The sequence below is a fragment of the Berghia stephanieae genome, chromosome 1, assembly GCF_034508935.2.
Source record: "Berghia stephanieae isolate SIO BIC M18660-M18661 chromosome 1, UCSD_Bste_1.3, whole genome shotgun sequence".
In the NCBI taxonomy this organism is placed as follows: Eukaryota; Metazoa; Mollusca; class Gastropoda; order Nudibranchia; family Aeolidiidae; genus Berghia; species Berghia stephanieae.
In genome coordinates this window covers 13,959,709-13,977,110 of record NC_088360.1, presented here as the reverse complement: position 1 = coordinate 13,977,110, position 17,402 = coordinate 13,959,709, and the positions used below count along the sequence as shown (strand labels likewise).

The following is a 17,402-nucleotide window of genomic DNA, read 5'->3' as shown; positions in this document are numbered from 1 at the left end:
ACCACTACAACAGCCGCCATCATATCATTATTACCACCACACCTTCCATTCGTTTTAATATTTTATACATCATAAATTGGTTTTGGAACTTTACTTGATTTGAAACAAGGGGTATTAGGATGATTATAATTATAGCTCAATAGATTATAAATTGTTTGCAGAAATTCCTGTTTAAGCATTGAAATTGTTCGGAATTGTTTCTGAAATTTACGTGAGCCAAGTTTTAAGTTGTCGTCTCTGGTCAACTTAACAATGGGATATGGGCATTAGTGAATCTGTGAATACGGGAGATGTATGTGGCGACTACCACTACTACTACAACCATCATCACATCATCATCCTTACCACAACCACTACAACCACCACCACATCATTATCCCTACCACTACCATTACTACAACCACCATGTTATAATTACACTTTCAGTGTTTTGAAATTCCTCCGAAAGATGTCAGAAATTGCTGGGAGACACATTTTGGATTGCATCACAATAAATTTTAATGACATTTAAATTTATAGGTTATTTTTTCATGGATGGTTCTTGATCTAAGCGCTGAAAAATTTCCTCCTTTTTAGTGACCTGTCATTCTCATCCCTGATGATCTTGTTTTGACTTTTATACATTCTGGTCACAAGGCATATGAAAGGTTCGAGCCAGCTTGAAGACTACATCAGACTATTGAATCGTATTGTGACTTAGGCTATTTGGGTTGTTTCCCTTGAAATTCGGCTACAGCAGGACTCTGTTATAAGGGGGGAATTTTAGGCTGGTCCTACCATCACTGTTATAATTAGGCTCCACTACTTGGTTGGAGAGGGAAAGGTATAGCGCGCATTAATTTGGAATCTACTTCTTTACCTTAAATGAACCAGTCCCCTTCATCTTGGGTGCTTTTAATTGTAAATCTAGAAAATTTTGGACTATCCTCGTTTTCTGGGTGGGGTCCTTTGGTCTGCCATGGTGGCAGAGGTCTCTTGCTTTGATGTGTCTTCTACATTCCTATCTGCTTTCTTGTTGCTTTCTGACTTTGTCTTGGAATGGGATTACAGTAGACTCCGGATAAGACGATGCCCAGGGGAACCGGGAACAAAATCGACTTATCCGAAAATCAACTCAACCGGATTGTAACCAAATGAGCAAAAACGCATGTGAACAAAGCAAACCAATCTAGAATCAGTATGGCCCTTCATATCGCGCGCTATTCGCAGTCGTTGCTTGGTCGTGTTGAATGAACCAGAGAAGTAGAGGTCCCTGTAGTGGTCATCAGAGGCTCCTACCCCGAATAGCCCCAAAGAGGAATCAGAATACATAAAAATCGGAATTTGAGATACAAAAGCGGAATCAACTTACTGTTATTGACTATGACATGCTTTGCAACAGAAAATGTAATAGACAATCCAAAAGTACTCGAATGATAAAATATAAAATGTGAAAAATGTACAGATTGTGTAAAGACTAAGAATGGGGTCAAATAATAATAGAGAACACACAGGTCCTGGCCGTCTCAGAGCAAAGCATTGAATGAATGGATTTAACCTTGTCAGGACCCTCCTCCTCCTCCTTCCCCCCCCCCCCCCCCACACACACACATCTAATCAAACAAACGCGCGTGCCGGGACACACACACACACAGGGCTAAAATTAAATAGGGAAAGAAGCTGACCGTACTCAATAATATTATTACCGATTGAAGCCAATATATTACGGAAGAAGAAGGCAGTAAATAGAAGATACTCTAGAATCAAAAAGGAAGAGGATTGAGACAAATACAAAAGAGTGAGAAACGCAACTACTAAAATAGTCCGACAAGCGCATCAAAGGTATGAGAACAAGATAGCAGAGGAAACGAAAGAAAATCCTAAGGTATTCTGGGGTTATGTAAACAGTAAAATGAAGACAAGACAGGGAACCTGTGACATAAAAAAAGAAGATGGCACTTGGGCATCTGAAGATGAAGACAAGGCAGAGGTGCTAAATCTCTTCTTTGCAAGTGTCTTTACAGAATTTACAGTGGAGAACCAGAAAAACTTGCCAGATATTGCTAAAAGAAGTAATATAGATACTACACAATGGCCGATTACTGAAGAGAGAGTAATGAAGAGACTACAAAACCTAAAGGAGAGTAAATCACCTGGACCTGACAAACTGCATCCTTACATTCTAAAAAACGTAGCAGAGCAGCTAGTAGAACCCCTAACCAAGATATTTAACCAGTCGATGAAAGAAGGAAGACTACCAAGGGAATGGAAAGAAGCTAACGTCACAGCCATATTCAAGAAGGGAGACAGAAAAAATCCAGAAAACTACAGACCAGTGAGCCTGACATCTGTCGTCTGCAAGCTCATGGAACAGCTGATTAGAGAAGAAATGGTTGATCATATGACCAAGAACAAACTATTCAGCAAAGATCAACATGGTTTCATGGCGGGAAGGTCTACAGTAACAAACCTACTTGAAACAATGGATGACTGGAATTAGGCAACAATTTAGATGTCATATACCTCGACTTCAGAAAGACATTTGACAAAGTTCCACACTGGTGCCTTATCAGGAAATTGGAACAGTATCAAATTAATGATCAGACAGTTAAATGGGTCCGAGATTTCCTCAAAGATAGAAGACAAAAAGTGATAGTGAATGGAACAGCATCAGCGGAGAGACTGGTAACAAGTGGAGTTCCACAAGGAAGTGTACTGGGACTAGTTCTCTTCCTGATTTATATCAACGACTTGCCAGACAATCTATCATTGCTATCATCTAAATGTAAAATCTTTGCCGATGATACTAAGCTCTATGGAGTAGCTAATACAGAAGAGGAAAGAAACACCTTACAACAAGATTTGAAAAAGCTTGAAGAATGGTCCGAAATATGGCAGATGGAGTTCAATGTAGATAAATGTGCAGTTCTTCACCTAGGAAAAAACAACAGAGAAGCAAACTATATAATGAAAGAAAAACCCCTGCAGAAATCCAATGGGGAAAAAGACCTAGAGGAGTCTTTATTGATAGGAAGCTAAACTTCAAGAAGCAAATTCAAGATGTTCAATCTAAGGCTAGTAAAACACTCGGAATAGGGAAAAGAAATTTCAAGAATCTGAAAACAAAACACATGACTACCATCTACAAGACTATGGTTAGATCAAAGCTGGAATATGCCAACTGCATATGGTATCCAAAGTTTGAGAGGGACAAAGACTTTGGAAAGAGTGCAAGAGAGCAACAAAACTTATCACACACCTGAAAGACAAAACCTACTGTGAGAGATTGAAAGAATTAAATCTCCCGACTTTAGATTACAGGAGAAGAAGGGGAGATATGATCCAAACATATAAAATAGTAAAGGGAATAGACAGGGTAGAGGCAGGATTTCTTAAACCAAACAAGATCCTTCAGACACGAGGAAACAGCAAGAAACTGGAAAAAGAACGTTTTAAAACAAATGAAAGAAGGAACTTTTTTTCATCTAGAATTGTAAATAACTGGAATAAACTTCAAGAAACCACAGTATCAGCAAAAAATTTGAATAAATTCAAAGCAGAGTTGGAGATAAGCAACATCCTAGGAAACAAGTTCAATTATAAAAATTGGTCCAATCATTAATAGATGAGGAGGAGCTAAGGAGACTACACCAAGTCTAAAAGCTCTATACAGAGGTATCCAGGTATATAATATTACCAAGGTCATTGACCTCACAAATTGGAGTCACCATAATAATAATAATGCTTCGGTCAACCCCCCTCCCAAACATATAATATTATCCGACATCAGCAGCACACACTTTGGACTAATCAGACACACAAAATGTGTGTTGATTGACCATAGGCGATGCTGACGAAATAAGCCATAGCTCACTTTTTTTTCACTAGAGATTTTTTTTTGTAAATTTTCCTCGATTGGGTATCTGGTTTTATCCTGGCCCTTACCAAAGTCCTTGGCTGAGAGGGAAACAGCCATATGCTTGGTATTAATTTTGGGAGATGATTTTTTTCCCCCTTGTAAATCATCTGTCTGTTATGTATTGTTGGCCCTGTTTTCTTCTATGGATACATTCTGTAAACATTTTAGTGTATTCATTACAGTGGGATCCTGTGCTGGTGTCTCGAGGAGACTGAGGTGATCTCAAACTAAGTAATGTTCTTGGAATCTACACCTGTTCTCCATATGAACCAATCCCCTTTATCAATCTTTATATATTTCTCGGGTACCAATACTTGTAATTCTATAATTTTTTTCTGTATCTCATATTCTCCGTTTTTATTGGAGCTGAAATGACCTAAATGTGTCGCAAGTGCTGTAAAACCCTTAAAAACAAACACATTTGGTTTCACCTGGAGTCTTTTGTGAAAAATCTATGCAAAACATGTTTGGAGTAACCAATAATGGGGAGGGGATGTAATTTGGATGGAAGGTAATTTTATCACGGTATCACGTGAAACAATTTGTAAACATTGTCTAAGTCGGTATGCAGAAAAGGGGGCTTATAAGTTATAAGAGAAACCAAATGGTGGATTGATGTGAAATCAACAGGCCCAGCTCATTTTATAAACCGGTGTTATTTCCAAGTAACTTATAATATGCCGAGCACTCCACCTCCCATAGTGGGCAGGGAGGCACTTGCTGCCCTATATCTGTTTTTCATTCAACATGCTTTCTGACTTTCCGGGAATGAGCTTATATTATTTGGTTTTGTCAATATATATATATATAATACACAGTATTTCATAATACAAGCAAAAAAAAAAGAAAGCAAGTACAGAAAGAGGCCATAATGATCATAGATTACAGATTACACAGGATAGCCAAATTGAAAATTTCGTGTCTAATTAGTTTCTCCATTTTTTTGCAGTTTATGTCAGACTCGGACAATATATTATGTTGTACCGGGAGTCAATGGCATTGAGATAATATTATTATGCTACTGCTACACCAAATATGATGGTGGTACATGTGTCCTATTGGCTACTGGCCCTATTTAATTTTGGCAGTGCATGTGTGTGGGATGGGGGTTTGAGTATCTCTGTTTCTCTTCCATGCTGGGACCTCATTGGTCCCCGGACCCCAATCTTCAAGGAAGGGCATTGATATTTTTCATTGGCACCCGTGGATGGCAATGCTGGCTTATTGATCAATCAGAGAATGCTGGCTACCGACCATTGAGAGCATCAGATAGTCCGTCCATCTGTAATGAGCATTGATCTAATCATTTCAAAAAACTCCAAGGCTCTAAAAACAGACCTTTTAAGGGCTAGATTTGCCACGCATTGCCTTGCACTTGCACTTGCATTTTACCTTCAATTAATTTTATGAATTTATCTGACTATATTGTTATTGTTAAGACAATTCAATAATAAGGCATTCGTTTCTCCAGGTGCCACAGCCAGTGTAGCGCTGCAAAATGAGCAATAGGGATAAGGGACTAAGTTTCTTGCTCAAGGAAAAAAATGAGATGTAGACAATAGGGTTCGAACTCAGTTCTTTGGGTGGAAGTGCAGTATCTTCTTATTTCAGTCATCTCACCTCCATTGAAAAAAAGAAAAGATGCAATTATTTCCGTGAATTTTGCAGTTTCTTTCACTATAACTCTTGCTTCTCAATATGAATCCAAAAGAGATGTGTTGAGTTACAATATTTTTTTATTGACAAAAAAAAAGAAAGAATAACAATAACATTAAGAATACCCATTCCGTTACACCACATCAAAATGTTAATCTCAATACATAAAAAGTAACAAACAATTAACAATGTGTCTGGGTATTAGCACACTAGGAGACTTTTTCTGTGATCAGTATCAGTGATTGATTTTTTATCAGTGCTGCATCAGGTGTTTCTTGTATTTTTTAATGAATATTGTATTGGAATTTGGGAACATTTCAGAGTAAATAAATGCGCATCTTGTTCAGAGACATACAAATCACAATAATATATGCATGCATCAACATATACACAAATCTCATAAGTAACAAATATATCATTTCATTGATTTTGATACAATATAGTAAAACTGTCGTCACATGAAGTCATCGTCATCTGCCCCAAGAAAATCCTGTGAACAAAACAAAAAGAAAAGATTACCTTCACTTTAATTATAAGTTGAAATTAGATATCCTAAACTGATTTTTAAATCATAAACTCAGCAAACATGTTACCTGTTATGGAAAGTACATATAATTCTAAGACTTGATACCACAATCAACATGATAGGGAAATTAATTCAAATGCTATGTAACTTTGAATTTTGGTGGTATTTCAAATGAGCCAAAACCCCATTTTCAAATCCCACTGACAGCATGGATTATAATCCCAAGCAACTCAAATTTCTCGAACATACACTACGATACACAACACTGACAAATCGTTCAATTTTTTTTTTTACAAGACTGTGACTGTATTGAAAAGTTAGAAATAGTTGCATAAAAATTGCTAAATAATCAAATTTGTGCAATATTCGAATATGAGCCTAATAATTGCAAAAATGACCAATTGTCAAAAATTAATTTAAAATTCAAATAAAGTGGAATAAAAGTGAGGAAAAACAAGGAATTTCAAAAACTTACAGAAAATTAGAGAATGCTGTTACAGATATCTAAAAAACCAGTAAAATTAAAGCTTGTTATCAGCATTAACGAATAATTAACCTTTCAATAAAAAAATAATAGAGCACCATTTTTATTTGGTTGAACTCGGAATGTTGGAATTTTTATCAAATAATGTGTCTTTCGTGACACAACTTTCAAAAATAGTGTTCGCATGAAGGATTTTGAATTTGGAACGCTCAGTTAGTCAACAACATGAATTATACCAAACAATGGTCCGACTCAAGTTTTGTCACAAAACAAAAGAAAGGACAGGCTTTTATTTGATACAACTTTAAAATCTAAAGAGTAATAAAAGGTTGTTTTTAACTTAACACCCGTAAACACAATTTAAAGTTATACCAAAAGAAGATCTTGTGTTTTGTTTTTATGTTTTTAAGGGTTTTTATGGCACTTGCAAGACAGGTAGTTCATTTCAGCGCCAAGAAAAAAAAAATGGGATAGTCAAAAAATTAAAAATTAAAGCAACTAGAGAAAAAGAAAGACAAAAGGGAATAGTTCAAATAGGGAACGCATATGAAAATTATAGATAATATAATTAAAATTTATTTTTGGAACTCTATCAAAGAGTAATAAATATGGATGTCTTTAAAAGCAATTTTCTCTGTTTAAAAAAAAAAATTGACTCCCTCCCTTCAAATATGAAATACTTCAGCCCTAATTGAGATTATTACAAAATTCAAACTGCATTTTGTCCAGAAATGGTGCCTTTATTGAAATATGAAGTAATAATATGGGATTCTGATTTTTCCGACAACCGACAGGTTTTGCCAGAACATCATACATACTGTTATTGTTACCTTATTTGTAGTCATTTTATCTGTTGTCATCAAATTTTTGTAAGATCTGAAATAAGACAAGAGTATATCAACAAGTTTTTTTCAGAATCTGAAAAGTCAAAAGTCCATGCATAGGTTACTCAAGACCATCATCGAAAAAGACTCACATCTGATCAGATAGTAGGTGACTATCAGTATAACAAACTGTGAATTAAATTCCAAATTGTCCATCCGTAATCTGATTTACAACAAGGTAATTTTGTTAGTTTACTTATTACTATTAATCACCTTATTAAGGAATGTAAGAGTTCAAAACTAAAATTAAAAAATGAATGTTTCAAATTATATAAACAATAAAAAAAATCTTTAAAAATCCATCAAAGTCAAAACCTAGTTTTACACAATGCACAAACATTACGTACAGTAAAACCATTGATTGAAAATAAATGACTCTTTGTCCTTAAACAAAAAACCCCGGATAATGGCTTAGCTATAAAAAGATTATTTTCGTGTGGGCGGGTGTGTGTGTGTGGGACAGGGGGGGGGGGGGGGATGAGGAGTATTTTATGCTCGAGCACATTTTGGTCAAAAGCATGCCTTTAACTCTCCTTTCAAAGACTGCATTAGTCTGCCGTCAAGTGTGATTTAAAAAGAAATAATATATATATATATATATATATATATATATATATATATATATATATATATATATGTGTAAATGAGAGAAAACTAAGCTACCTTAACTCTGCCTGTTCCTGTTTCCTCCTTTCTTCTTCCTTCTCCTTCATTTTTAGCTCCTGCTGTGCCCGTTTTTGACATTCCCGTTCCTTCCTTTCTCGCTCTTCTCTCAAAGCACGGAAATCTGGATTTTCCTCACGTTTTGTCTTGTTAAGGCGGTTCACAATTTCATTTATCCTGCGTTCAATTTTGACTTTGTGGACCTAAACAAATAAAGTAAATAAAATACCACGGGGTAAAATAATTATTTAGAGATGCTAAAATATGACTGACAATGATTAAAAAGAAAATGAAAAACCAGCTGATAAATTTGGTAAAACCTACCTACCTTTGCCAAATGGGATGTATAACATGCTAGTGGTATAACAAATAGATTTATCTTCAGCTCTATACATTCACAGTTGGTAACTAAGATGACAGTAAAAGAAGTGTTGTAGTTGTAGTGAGGTTTCAAACTTTAAAATGCAAAAATTAGTGTGATCTCTCGTCATAGACAATTTACAGATAGAGAGGAGAAAAAAAAAAAAAAAAAAAAATAGAAAGCACCGGCCCCCTGTCACTGAAATGAAAATAATTGCCTCCAGTGTATTGTTGATATGCCAGAGGCCAGTTATAAATAATATGATTCTCAAATCCGTGTTGAAACATTATTCAAATCAAATCAAATATTTATTTTAGGCCGTTGGCCAATAGTCATAACATCTCTACGAACAAACTATTCTAACAATTATAATAATAAAGGGACAACATGCTTTTAGTCATTAAAGATTATGAAGAATGGTGCACTCATGTGCAAAACGTAACGTATTACTTTAATTTTACAAGGGGGAAAGCCATTAATCATAAACTAAATGTGTTATATCCTCAAATGTAATACAGCAAAAAGAAGTGGAACCTTAAAACAATTTAAATACATATGGCATACATATTTTAAATCCTTTTGCCATCTGCTATGAAAATTCCCTCTACAATGATAAAATGAACACAGTGCTGAAAACTATAGACCAGTATCTCTCATAGCCATATCATGCAAACTGTTGGAACAAGTAACATGCAGCAATATCGTGAAACATCTTGATTACCACAACATACTGACTGATGCCCAACATGGGTTTTGCAAACATTGTGCGGCTATGTGGTCTAGTGGTATGACACTCGCTTTCGGATCGGAAGGTCCTGGGTTCAAGCCTCGCGCTCGGCGCATAGTTGAGTCCTTGGAAAAGGCTCTTTACTCACTTTCTCTCACCGTATTCAGGTGTAAAATGAGTACCTGGCCGTTAACAGCGTTGTCTTTGTCCGAAAAATTGTAATATCGCCTAACAGGCGTCATGTCCCGCCCTTCATGTTAAATGTTGCTGTTGGCCAGGGACCCCTTGTAAAGTGCTTTGAGCACATTTAGTGGATATTGGGCTATATAAAGCTCATTAAAAAAATTTTTTTTTTTTCATGCAACTGATCAAGACTCGTAATGATTTTGCTAATACAGTTAACATAGGAGTAGGAGACTAGACAGATGCCATTCTATTAGATTTAATTTTGATGAAGTACACCACCAAAAACTCTTGAACAAGCATGATAATTATGGGATCTAAAAAACCATCCACGCTTAGATTAAATATTTTCTTTTGATGTAATCCCAAAGAGATACGGTTGAAAACAAAATGACATTATCACATCCCAATCCTGTCAGATGTACCTCAAGGAACAGTTTTAGACCCACTTCTTTTTCTAATATATATTTTATATGCCGAATAAAGTATCAAAAGGATAAAAAATTTGACTTCTTGTGGATAACTTTCTTTAGAAATTCATAAACTAAAAGATTGCACTATGCTACAAGAAGACACAGACAGGCTACAATCATGGGAGAAAGAATGGAAAATGGAATACCAGCTACATGTAATTTGTATCTCAAAACAAAAAGAAAATAATACGTTCAGATTATTAAATACACAAAGAAAAATTGGAGACAACGCAAAATCAGAATGATTTGGATTAACTTGGCAGTACCACTGTCATGTTCAAATGAGTAAAGAACTTACTGACTATGACAATAAAGATCTATGTAAATGAGTGCCCAGAATTTACTAGTTACTATAATGAAAAAATTAAGATTGTTACAATGAAATAAAAATAATGATGAAATTTAATTAAAAGAGATAAACAATGATCGTGGCAGTTACAAATAGAGATATGAATATTTTACGTAACTTATGAAATATGTCAGGTTCATAAGTTTACGTTTCCAGGCAGTTGATGGGCTTGGATGATCTATTCCTCTGATAACAGGATCGGACTCGTAAAATTCCACTTCCAGGCAATTGGTAAGAAGTTATTGTGTAATCCTTTGACAGCGGGCTTGGGTTTGATCCTTGAAGATTATACAATCAAAGTTAAAAGCTCCGGCGTCTTAATGGTGTAGATATAATATCTACAAAGTCCCAAAAGATAAAAATCTTCCAGTATATATATATATATATGCCGTCCGGCATAGATTGTGGAGAGAAAGTGAGTGTAGAGTGTTAGACCTATCAGCTTTTATAATAAGTGGCTACGTGACAGTATGTAGAACGAAAAGTATTCACTAATTAGAAATTAATTCGAGGGAAGGCTATAAAAGGAAAGACGATCTAATATTAGAAGGTAAAGTTTATCTAAGCCTACCGAAATATAACTGGAGTGAGATGAATTCAGTTCTTAATAAAATAAAATTTAATAAGATAATTGTGAACAATCTTTACTGTGACACCCCCCACCCACGTTTAAAATATACTCTTTAACCATTATGGGAAAGATAGATTTTACAAACGGAAGTAAATTTACTATCATGATACTCTAGCATTAATTCATTGTTATGATTTGTGCTACAATTAAATTATTTATTAACTAGACATGGAAATGTTTATATTAACGTAGGTATATGAATGGGTGACAATAACAATGAAAGATTGTGATTACAAATCATTGTGATGAACAACATGATGGCAATGTGATTACAAATCATTGTGATAAACAATAGTGATGGCAATGAAGCATGATTTAAGTCGATGATATGAAGGTAATTTACTGAATGAAATGAATGAAAATGTAAATGGAATATTGACATTTCAATTATTAATCATAAATGAGTGAAAATTCATAACAATAATAGATAAAGAGAAGATTTCCCAAATCATGAATGGGTATGGTATATATATCCAAACAATACTCAATGTTACATTAAGTTGGGTCATCATGTTTACAAATAAAATTATCGAATTTGTGCGTTCTGATTTGGCATAGTTTGCGAGGTAACTAACAGTATGCATGGGAGGTTAAGTTATACCCTTCTCATGTGTTTATACTAATCGAGAAAGTATGTCGGCGTGAATATTTTCACAGCCTGGTATGTGAGAGATACTGAAAGTGTAATTTTGCAAAAATAGACTCCACCTTAGTACTCTACTATTATTCATTTTGTTATTTCTTATGTACGTGAGTGGTTTATGGTCCGTTTCGACCACAAACTCTTTTAGCAGTAGATATCTGCTGAATGTCTTTAAAGCAAAGACGATGGCCAGTCCTTCATGCTCTATTACAGAGTATCGTGATTCTCTGTCCAATAATTTTCTGCTTGCATATAAGCAAGGCATTAGAGTTCCCTCATGCTCCTGTAATAGTACACCTGCGATGCCCTTATCAGACGCGTCAGTTCTTACAACAAATTCTTTTGATATGTCGGGTAATTTAAGAATTGGTTCTGAACAGAGTAATGCCTTTAATTGGTTAAAGCTATTCTGACACACTTCTGTCCAAACAATTATGTTCGGTGACCCATTCTTTGTCAGATTTGTTAGCGGTGTCGCGATGTGCGCGAAGTTGTAAATGTATTTCCTGTAAAAATTTAGGAGCCCAAGTACTTTGCGTACTTCTTTTTTTGTCTTAGGTGGTTGCAATTGTGCGATTTTTGTTTGTTTTTCTGTCTCGGGTGTCTGTGTCCCATGACCAACGGTATGATTAATCCTGCATTTGAAGCTTCGATATTAGTAAACATAGGTTGCGACACTGTGTCTCTATCAAAATACTTTTTTAGCATATTTGCATGGAATGTCTTTGTTGTGTTGTTAATTTTAATCTCGTAATTAACATTAGATTTTACTGCTGTTATTTTGAATGGTCCTTTCCATGTAGCTAAAAGTTTACTCGAGTCATCGGGTAAGAGTATTAGTACTTTGTCACCAATCTCAAATTTTCTTGACTTGCTTTTGCGATCAGAGTATTCCTTGTATTTCTCTGCTTTTTTAGTGACGGATTCCTGTGCTAGCTTACATGTGTCCTCTATTCTGTCTTTCAGGTTTCTTACATATTCGTAAGCAAACATAATTTCGTTATTGTCCTCCTCATTCCCTTTACAAATGTCGGCTACTATATTGATCGGGCCGCGAGGTGATCGTCCATACATCAACTCAAATGGGGAGTAGCCTGTAGATTCTTGGGGTATTTCTCTATATGCAAATAGGATTGCTGGTAAGTATCTGTCCCAATCATCTGGTTTTTCTGCTGACACTTTTCTTAACATATTCTTTAGAGTGCCATTAAATCTTTCACAAAGACCATTTGCTTGGGGGTGGTAGGGAGTTGTGAATGAGTGTTGGATTCCCATGAGTTTCATGGTTTCATGCATCATATGTGATGTAAATTGGGGTCCATTGTCCGACAGTATCTCATTTGGTATGCCTATTCTGGTAAAAATTGTCATCAATGCTTCAGCTATGTGATCCGATGTAGTTGATTTCAATGCTATCGCTTCTGGCCACCTGGTTGCGTAATCGACTAGTGTTAGTATGTGTGTATGGTTTCTATCTGATTTTGTTAAAGGGCCTATAATGTCAATTGCAACTTTTTGAAAAACTTTTTCAATAACTGGGGTTGTCTCTAATGGCAATCTCGGTATTCTGCCTTTTGCGACTCTTCTTTGGCATGTGTCACACGATTTCACATATTCTCGGACGTCTTTAGTAATTCCAGGCCATGTGAAATTCTCGGATATTCTCTTCAATGTGGAAGAGCTCCCAAGATGTCCAGAAGTTATTGAATCGTGCGCTATTCCAAGGATTTTGTTTCTGTAAATACTCGGCGTGACCAGTTGTTTAGTTATTTTGTTTCTTTTCCTATGTAACCTGAACAGAATATCTTTTTCAATGATGTATTCAACTTTTGATTTCGTCCCTTTGTTTGCGATATTGAAATATGATGTTAAAGTCGGGTCCTTTTTCTGTTCTTCAATGAACGTGTTCCTGTCAAATTGTTGTGGTTCTAGAGAAATAGTCATTGGCTTCTCTGTTGTCTTAGTCATCTTTCTTGTTTCTGCTAGACAAGCTGTTTCTTGGGTTAATGACCATTCCTTTACATCTGTTGGGTTGTCTTTAAGACCTTTTATATTGCCAACAATAACATCAGCGACGGGGTTGGGAAGTATACAGCATTCCACTATTCCTGTATAGTATGGGGTTTCTATGTACACGTTAGCTGTTTCAAAGGTTTCGACTGTGCCACTGAATGTGATGCATTGTACCGTTTTTCCAGTTTTGTCTTCGTCATTGATCAAAGATGCTTTTATTCCTACTGTACTGCATCCTGTGTCTCTCAATATTTTGCAATCAGTTCCATTAGCTTTGCCTTCACAAAAAAATAGCGATCCTGATTTGTGAGTTTGTGTTAAAAGTGACATACCTTTCACACAATACACATTTATATTTTCTCCTGACATTATTCGTGTCTGATTATTTACACTGGTTTGGAGTGATGCATTTGCAGTTTCTTTCGGATATCCCACGATTTTGTAACATTTGTCTGCTGTGTGGCCTTTCATTCCACAATATTGACATTTAATTATAGGTTTGTTGGTTTTCTTATATTCAGTATTATTGTCAGTGCTATTTCTTGTTTTGTTTTGATAGGGTCGGCTATGGTCTCTATTGAACTGTTTGTTCCATGGTTTGTTACTATGATCATCTTGTTTCACTTGCGTGTTCCGAGTGATTGATCGGCTCGTTCTATTTGAGTACTGAACTTTAGGTGTACCTGGACTCTGAGCAGCGGCAGCGTAGTATGGTTCCTTCAATGTTCTGCTAAGGGGTGTCAATGGATGTGCGCTGTTAAAGTTTTCTGCGTAGATTTTTAATTTGTCCAAGTTTTCTGGCTTTCTCTCTTTAAAGAATGCGACTAAATCTGGGTTGCAAGCTTGATAGATTCGATTCTTCAGCGTGAGATAGTAAAGGCCTGCAAAGTCGTCTTGTTTTACGTTTGCCAACTCAAGCCACCGATTTAGAAATTGAGTAATTCGGTTCACGAATGTATTAAAGTCTTCTCCACTTTCCGGTTTTGCAGTGTGAAACCTTTCCTGGTAACCATCTTCCGTTAATCTAAATCTTTTTAGTAGAGCGTCTTTAATTTTACCATAATCATCTGCATCTTCAGTTGTTAAGGTATAGAAAACTTTTAGCGGTTCTCCAGATAAGCAGTTAATCAAGGCTGTGGCCCATTTGCTTTCTGGCCAACGATAACCTTTAGCCTGAACTTCGAATCGGTGTAAGAAGGATTCTAGACAGTCTGAGCGTTCATCGTATGTTGGCATGCGTGGAAGTTTCACGAAAAATTCATCACTATTATTATGTTTTCTTTCATGACCGGTTTTTGTTTTTTCAATTTCCAGCATCATTTGGGTCCTTTTGGTTTCTTCTTCTGCTAAAGCTATTTGTCTTTTTAGTTCCCTTTCTTGGACTCTTTCTTCTCGTTCTTCTCTACGTATTCTTTCTTCGTGTTCTTTTTCTTCTCTACGAATTCTTTCTTCGTGTTCTTTTTCTTCTCTACGAATTCTTTCTTCATTTTCTTCTCTACGAATTCTTTCTTCATTTCCTTCTCTACGAATTCTTTCTTCGTGTTCTTTTTCTTCTTTACGAATTCTTTCTTCATTTTCTTCTCTACGAATTCTTTCTTCATGTTCTTTTTCTTCTTTTACTTTCTCTTCGCACCATGAAAATATTCTTTCCTGGGTATTTCTAAGTCCTTTGCGAGACTTAAGTATCTTTTATATGCTTCCATGTTGCAATAAATTAGTTACGATGTTTTATATATATTATATTGACAGGATACTGTTACTGACTGTTTTATTTATTTACACTTACTGGAATGAACTGTTCTATTTTTAGAAATCTCTCTCTCTTATTTCAACTTATTATGTATGTTGAATTTGATGCCTTTTATCGTTATATCTTATAAAGCAATGTGTCAATACAATGCGGAGTTATTATGACTTGAGTCAATAACAATGTGTCAATCGCGTGTACTCTAAACTATGTTACTACGAAAAATGTATCACCAATGTGTGTGACTCGTCGTTAGTTTGTGTACAATTATTCGCAATGACGCTAATATACTAGAGTGTGATAACAAGAATAGGATGCCAAAATAATCCCAAGTTATCTATCACTAAATATAACACGACGGCTAGTAGACTCCTTTTATTATTATTTAGTTTTTAAAGACTCACTTTTCAGAACATAATATATAAGTGGTTTTCGGTAACAGTAATATGCCAAAAATGCATTTAAAACAAATCACTATGCAAAACAAATCACGATGTCTATAGTTACCATGTGATGCCAACTCATGTAAAAGAGAATAATGAAGGATATATTTACCAACTCAGTTCGTGGCTGGGACCTCTCTCTTGTTCAATGGTTGTTCAACAATTGTAATTAGGCATTGAAGAGTGTTTAACAGTGATGTCTGAAATACAAAACAATAAAATATCGTAAGATTTACAATAGTTACAAAATGTGTTCACAACACTGAGTGATTGGATGATAGGTGAATGAATCGTTATGGAATGTAAACATATTGAAAACAATTCATGAATGAGGCAAACAACAAATATGTGATATAATAACAAAGTGGACAAGGAATGAATGAATGAATGAAAAACTGAGTGAATAGATGAATGAATGAATGGATAATGTATGAATGAAAGAATGAAGGGAGGAATTAATGTATGAATGATTGGATAAATGAGTGAATAAACGAATGAATGGATGAATGAATGAATAAATAAATGAATGAACAATGAATGAATGAATAATTTATAAATGAATAAATGAATGAAGGAATGAATCAATAAAATGCTATTCAATTTGAATGAAAGAATGAATGGATAAATTGCTATTCCATTTAAATGAAGAAATGAAAAAGAAAAAAAAATTAATCCTGTAAATAGGGAGTTCAATTAAAATATGATCAAGTGGGGCAATTAAGAGTTTTACAATTTAAACTTTAAGGTTAGATGAAATAGATATAAGTAACTAAATAAATTCAATTCTTTATATGTGTCCCCTCCAAAATGTCATGGTCTCAAGTGAGTAAAGAGCTACTCGACTATGCATAAAGATCTATGTAGAATGAGGCCCCAGAATTTACTAGTTACTATAAATGAAAAACAATTAACGATTTGTTTACAATGAAATAAAAATAATGATGAAATTTAATTAAAAGAGATAAACAATGATCGTGGCAGTTACAAATAGAGATATGAATATTTTACGTAACTTATGATAATATGTCAGGTTCATAAGTTTACGTTTCCAGGCAGTTGATGGGCTTGGATGATCTATTCCTCTGATAACAGGATCGGACTCGTAAAATTCCACTTCCAGGCAATTGGTAAGAAGTTATTGTGTAGTCCTTTGACAGCGGGCTTGGGTTTGATCCTTGAAGATTATATAATCAAAGTTAAAAGCTCCGGCGTCTTAATGGTGTAGATATAATATCTACAAAGTCCCAAAAGATAAAAATCTTCCAGTATATATATATATATAGGAATAGAGCGACTGGCCGTCCGGCATAGATTGTGGAGAGAAAGTGAGTGTAGAGTGTTAGACCTATCAGCTTTTATAATAAGTGGCTACGTGACAGTATGTAGAACGAAAAGTATTCACTAATTAGAAATTAATTCGAGGGAAGGCTATAAAAGGAAAGACGATCTAATATTAGAAGGTAAAGTTTATCTAAGCCTACCGAAATATAACTGGAGTGAGATGAATTCAGTTCTTAATAAAATAAAATTTAATAAGATAATTGTGAACAATCTTTACTGTGACAACCACATCAGTATATTTTGTAAAAAGGCTGATACAAAACTTGGGACTCTTATTGAGAAATGTACAAAGTTGTCCCAGGAGCATCAGAGAAACCTGCTATAAAGTCTTCGTACTGCCAATTCTAGAATATAATTAGTTCTTGCATTTGGGATCCCTT

At 35.1% G+C, this 17,402-nt stretch overlaps 2 protein-coding genes across 2 annotated transcripts in view; one reads left to right on the top strand and one right to left on the bottom strand.

The window, feature by feature from the left end:
- Nucleotides 1–17,402, top strand: part of LOC144968549 (putative small nuclear ribonucleoprotein Sm D2) — a 399,977-nt gene that overhangs the window by 16,726 nt on the left and 365,849 nt on the right. The gene's annotated exons all lie outside the window — the stretch shown is intronic.
- Nucleotides 5,617–17,402, bottom strand: part of LOC144968419 (coiled-coil domain-containing protein 25-like) — a 28,466-nt gene continuing 16,680 nt past the window's right edge. The window contains exons 7-9 of the mRNA XM_078906756.1: nucleotides 8,112–8,314; nucleotides 7,395–7,440; nucleotides 5,617–6,044 (exon numbers count right to left, since the gene is read on the bottom strand). Of these exons, the coding sequence (XP_078762882.1) occupies nucleotides 6,009–6,044; nucleotides 7,395–7,440; nucleotides 8,112–8,314 (285 nt within the window). The 3' untranslated portion in view covers nucleotides 5,617–6,008. The remainder of the gene's footprint in view (nucleotides 6,045–7,394; nucleotides 7,441–8,111; nucleotides 8,315–17,402) is intronic.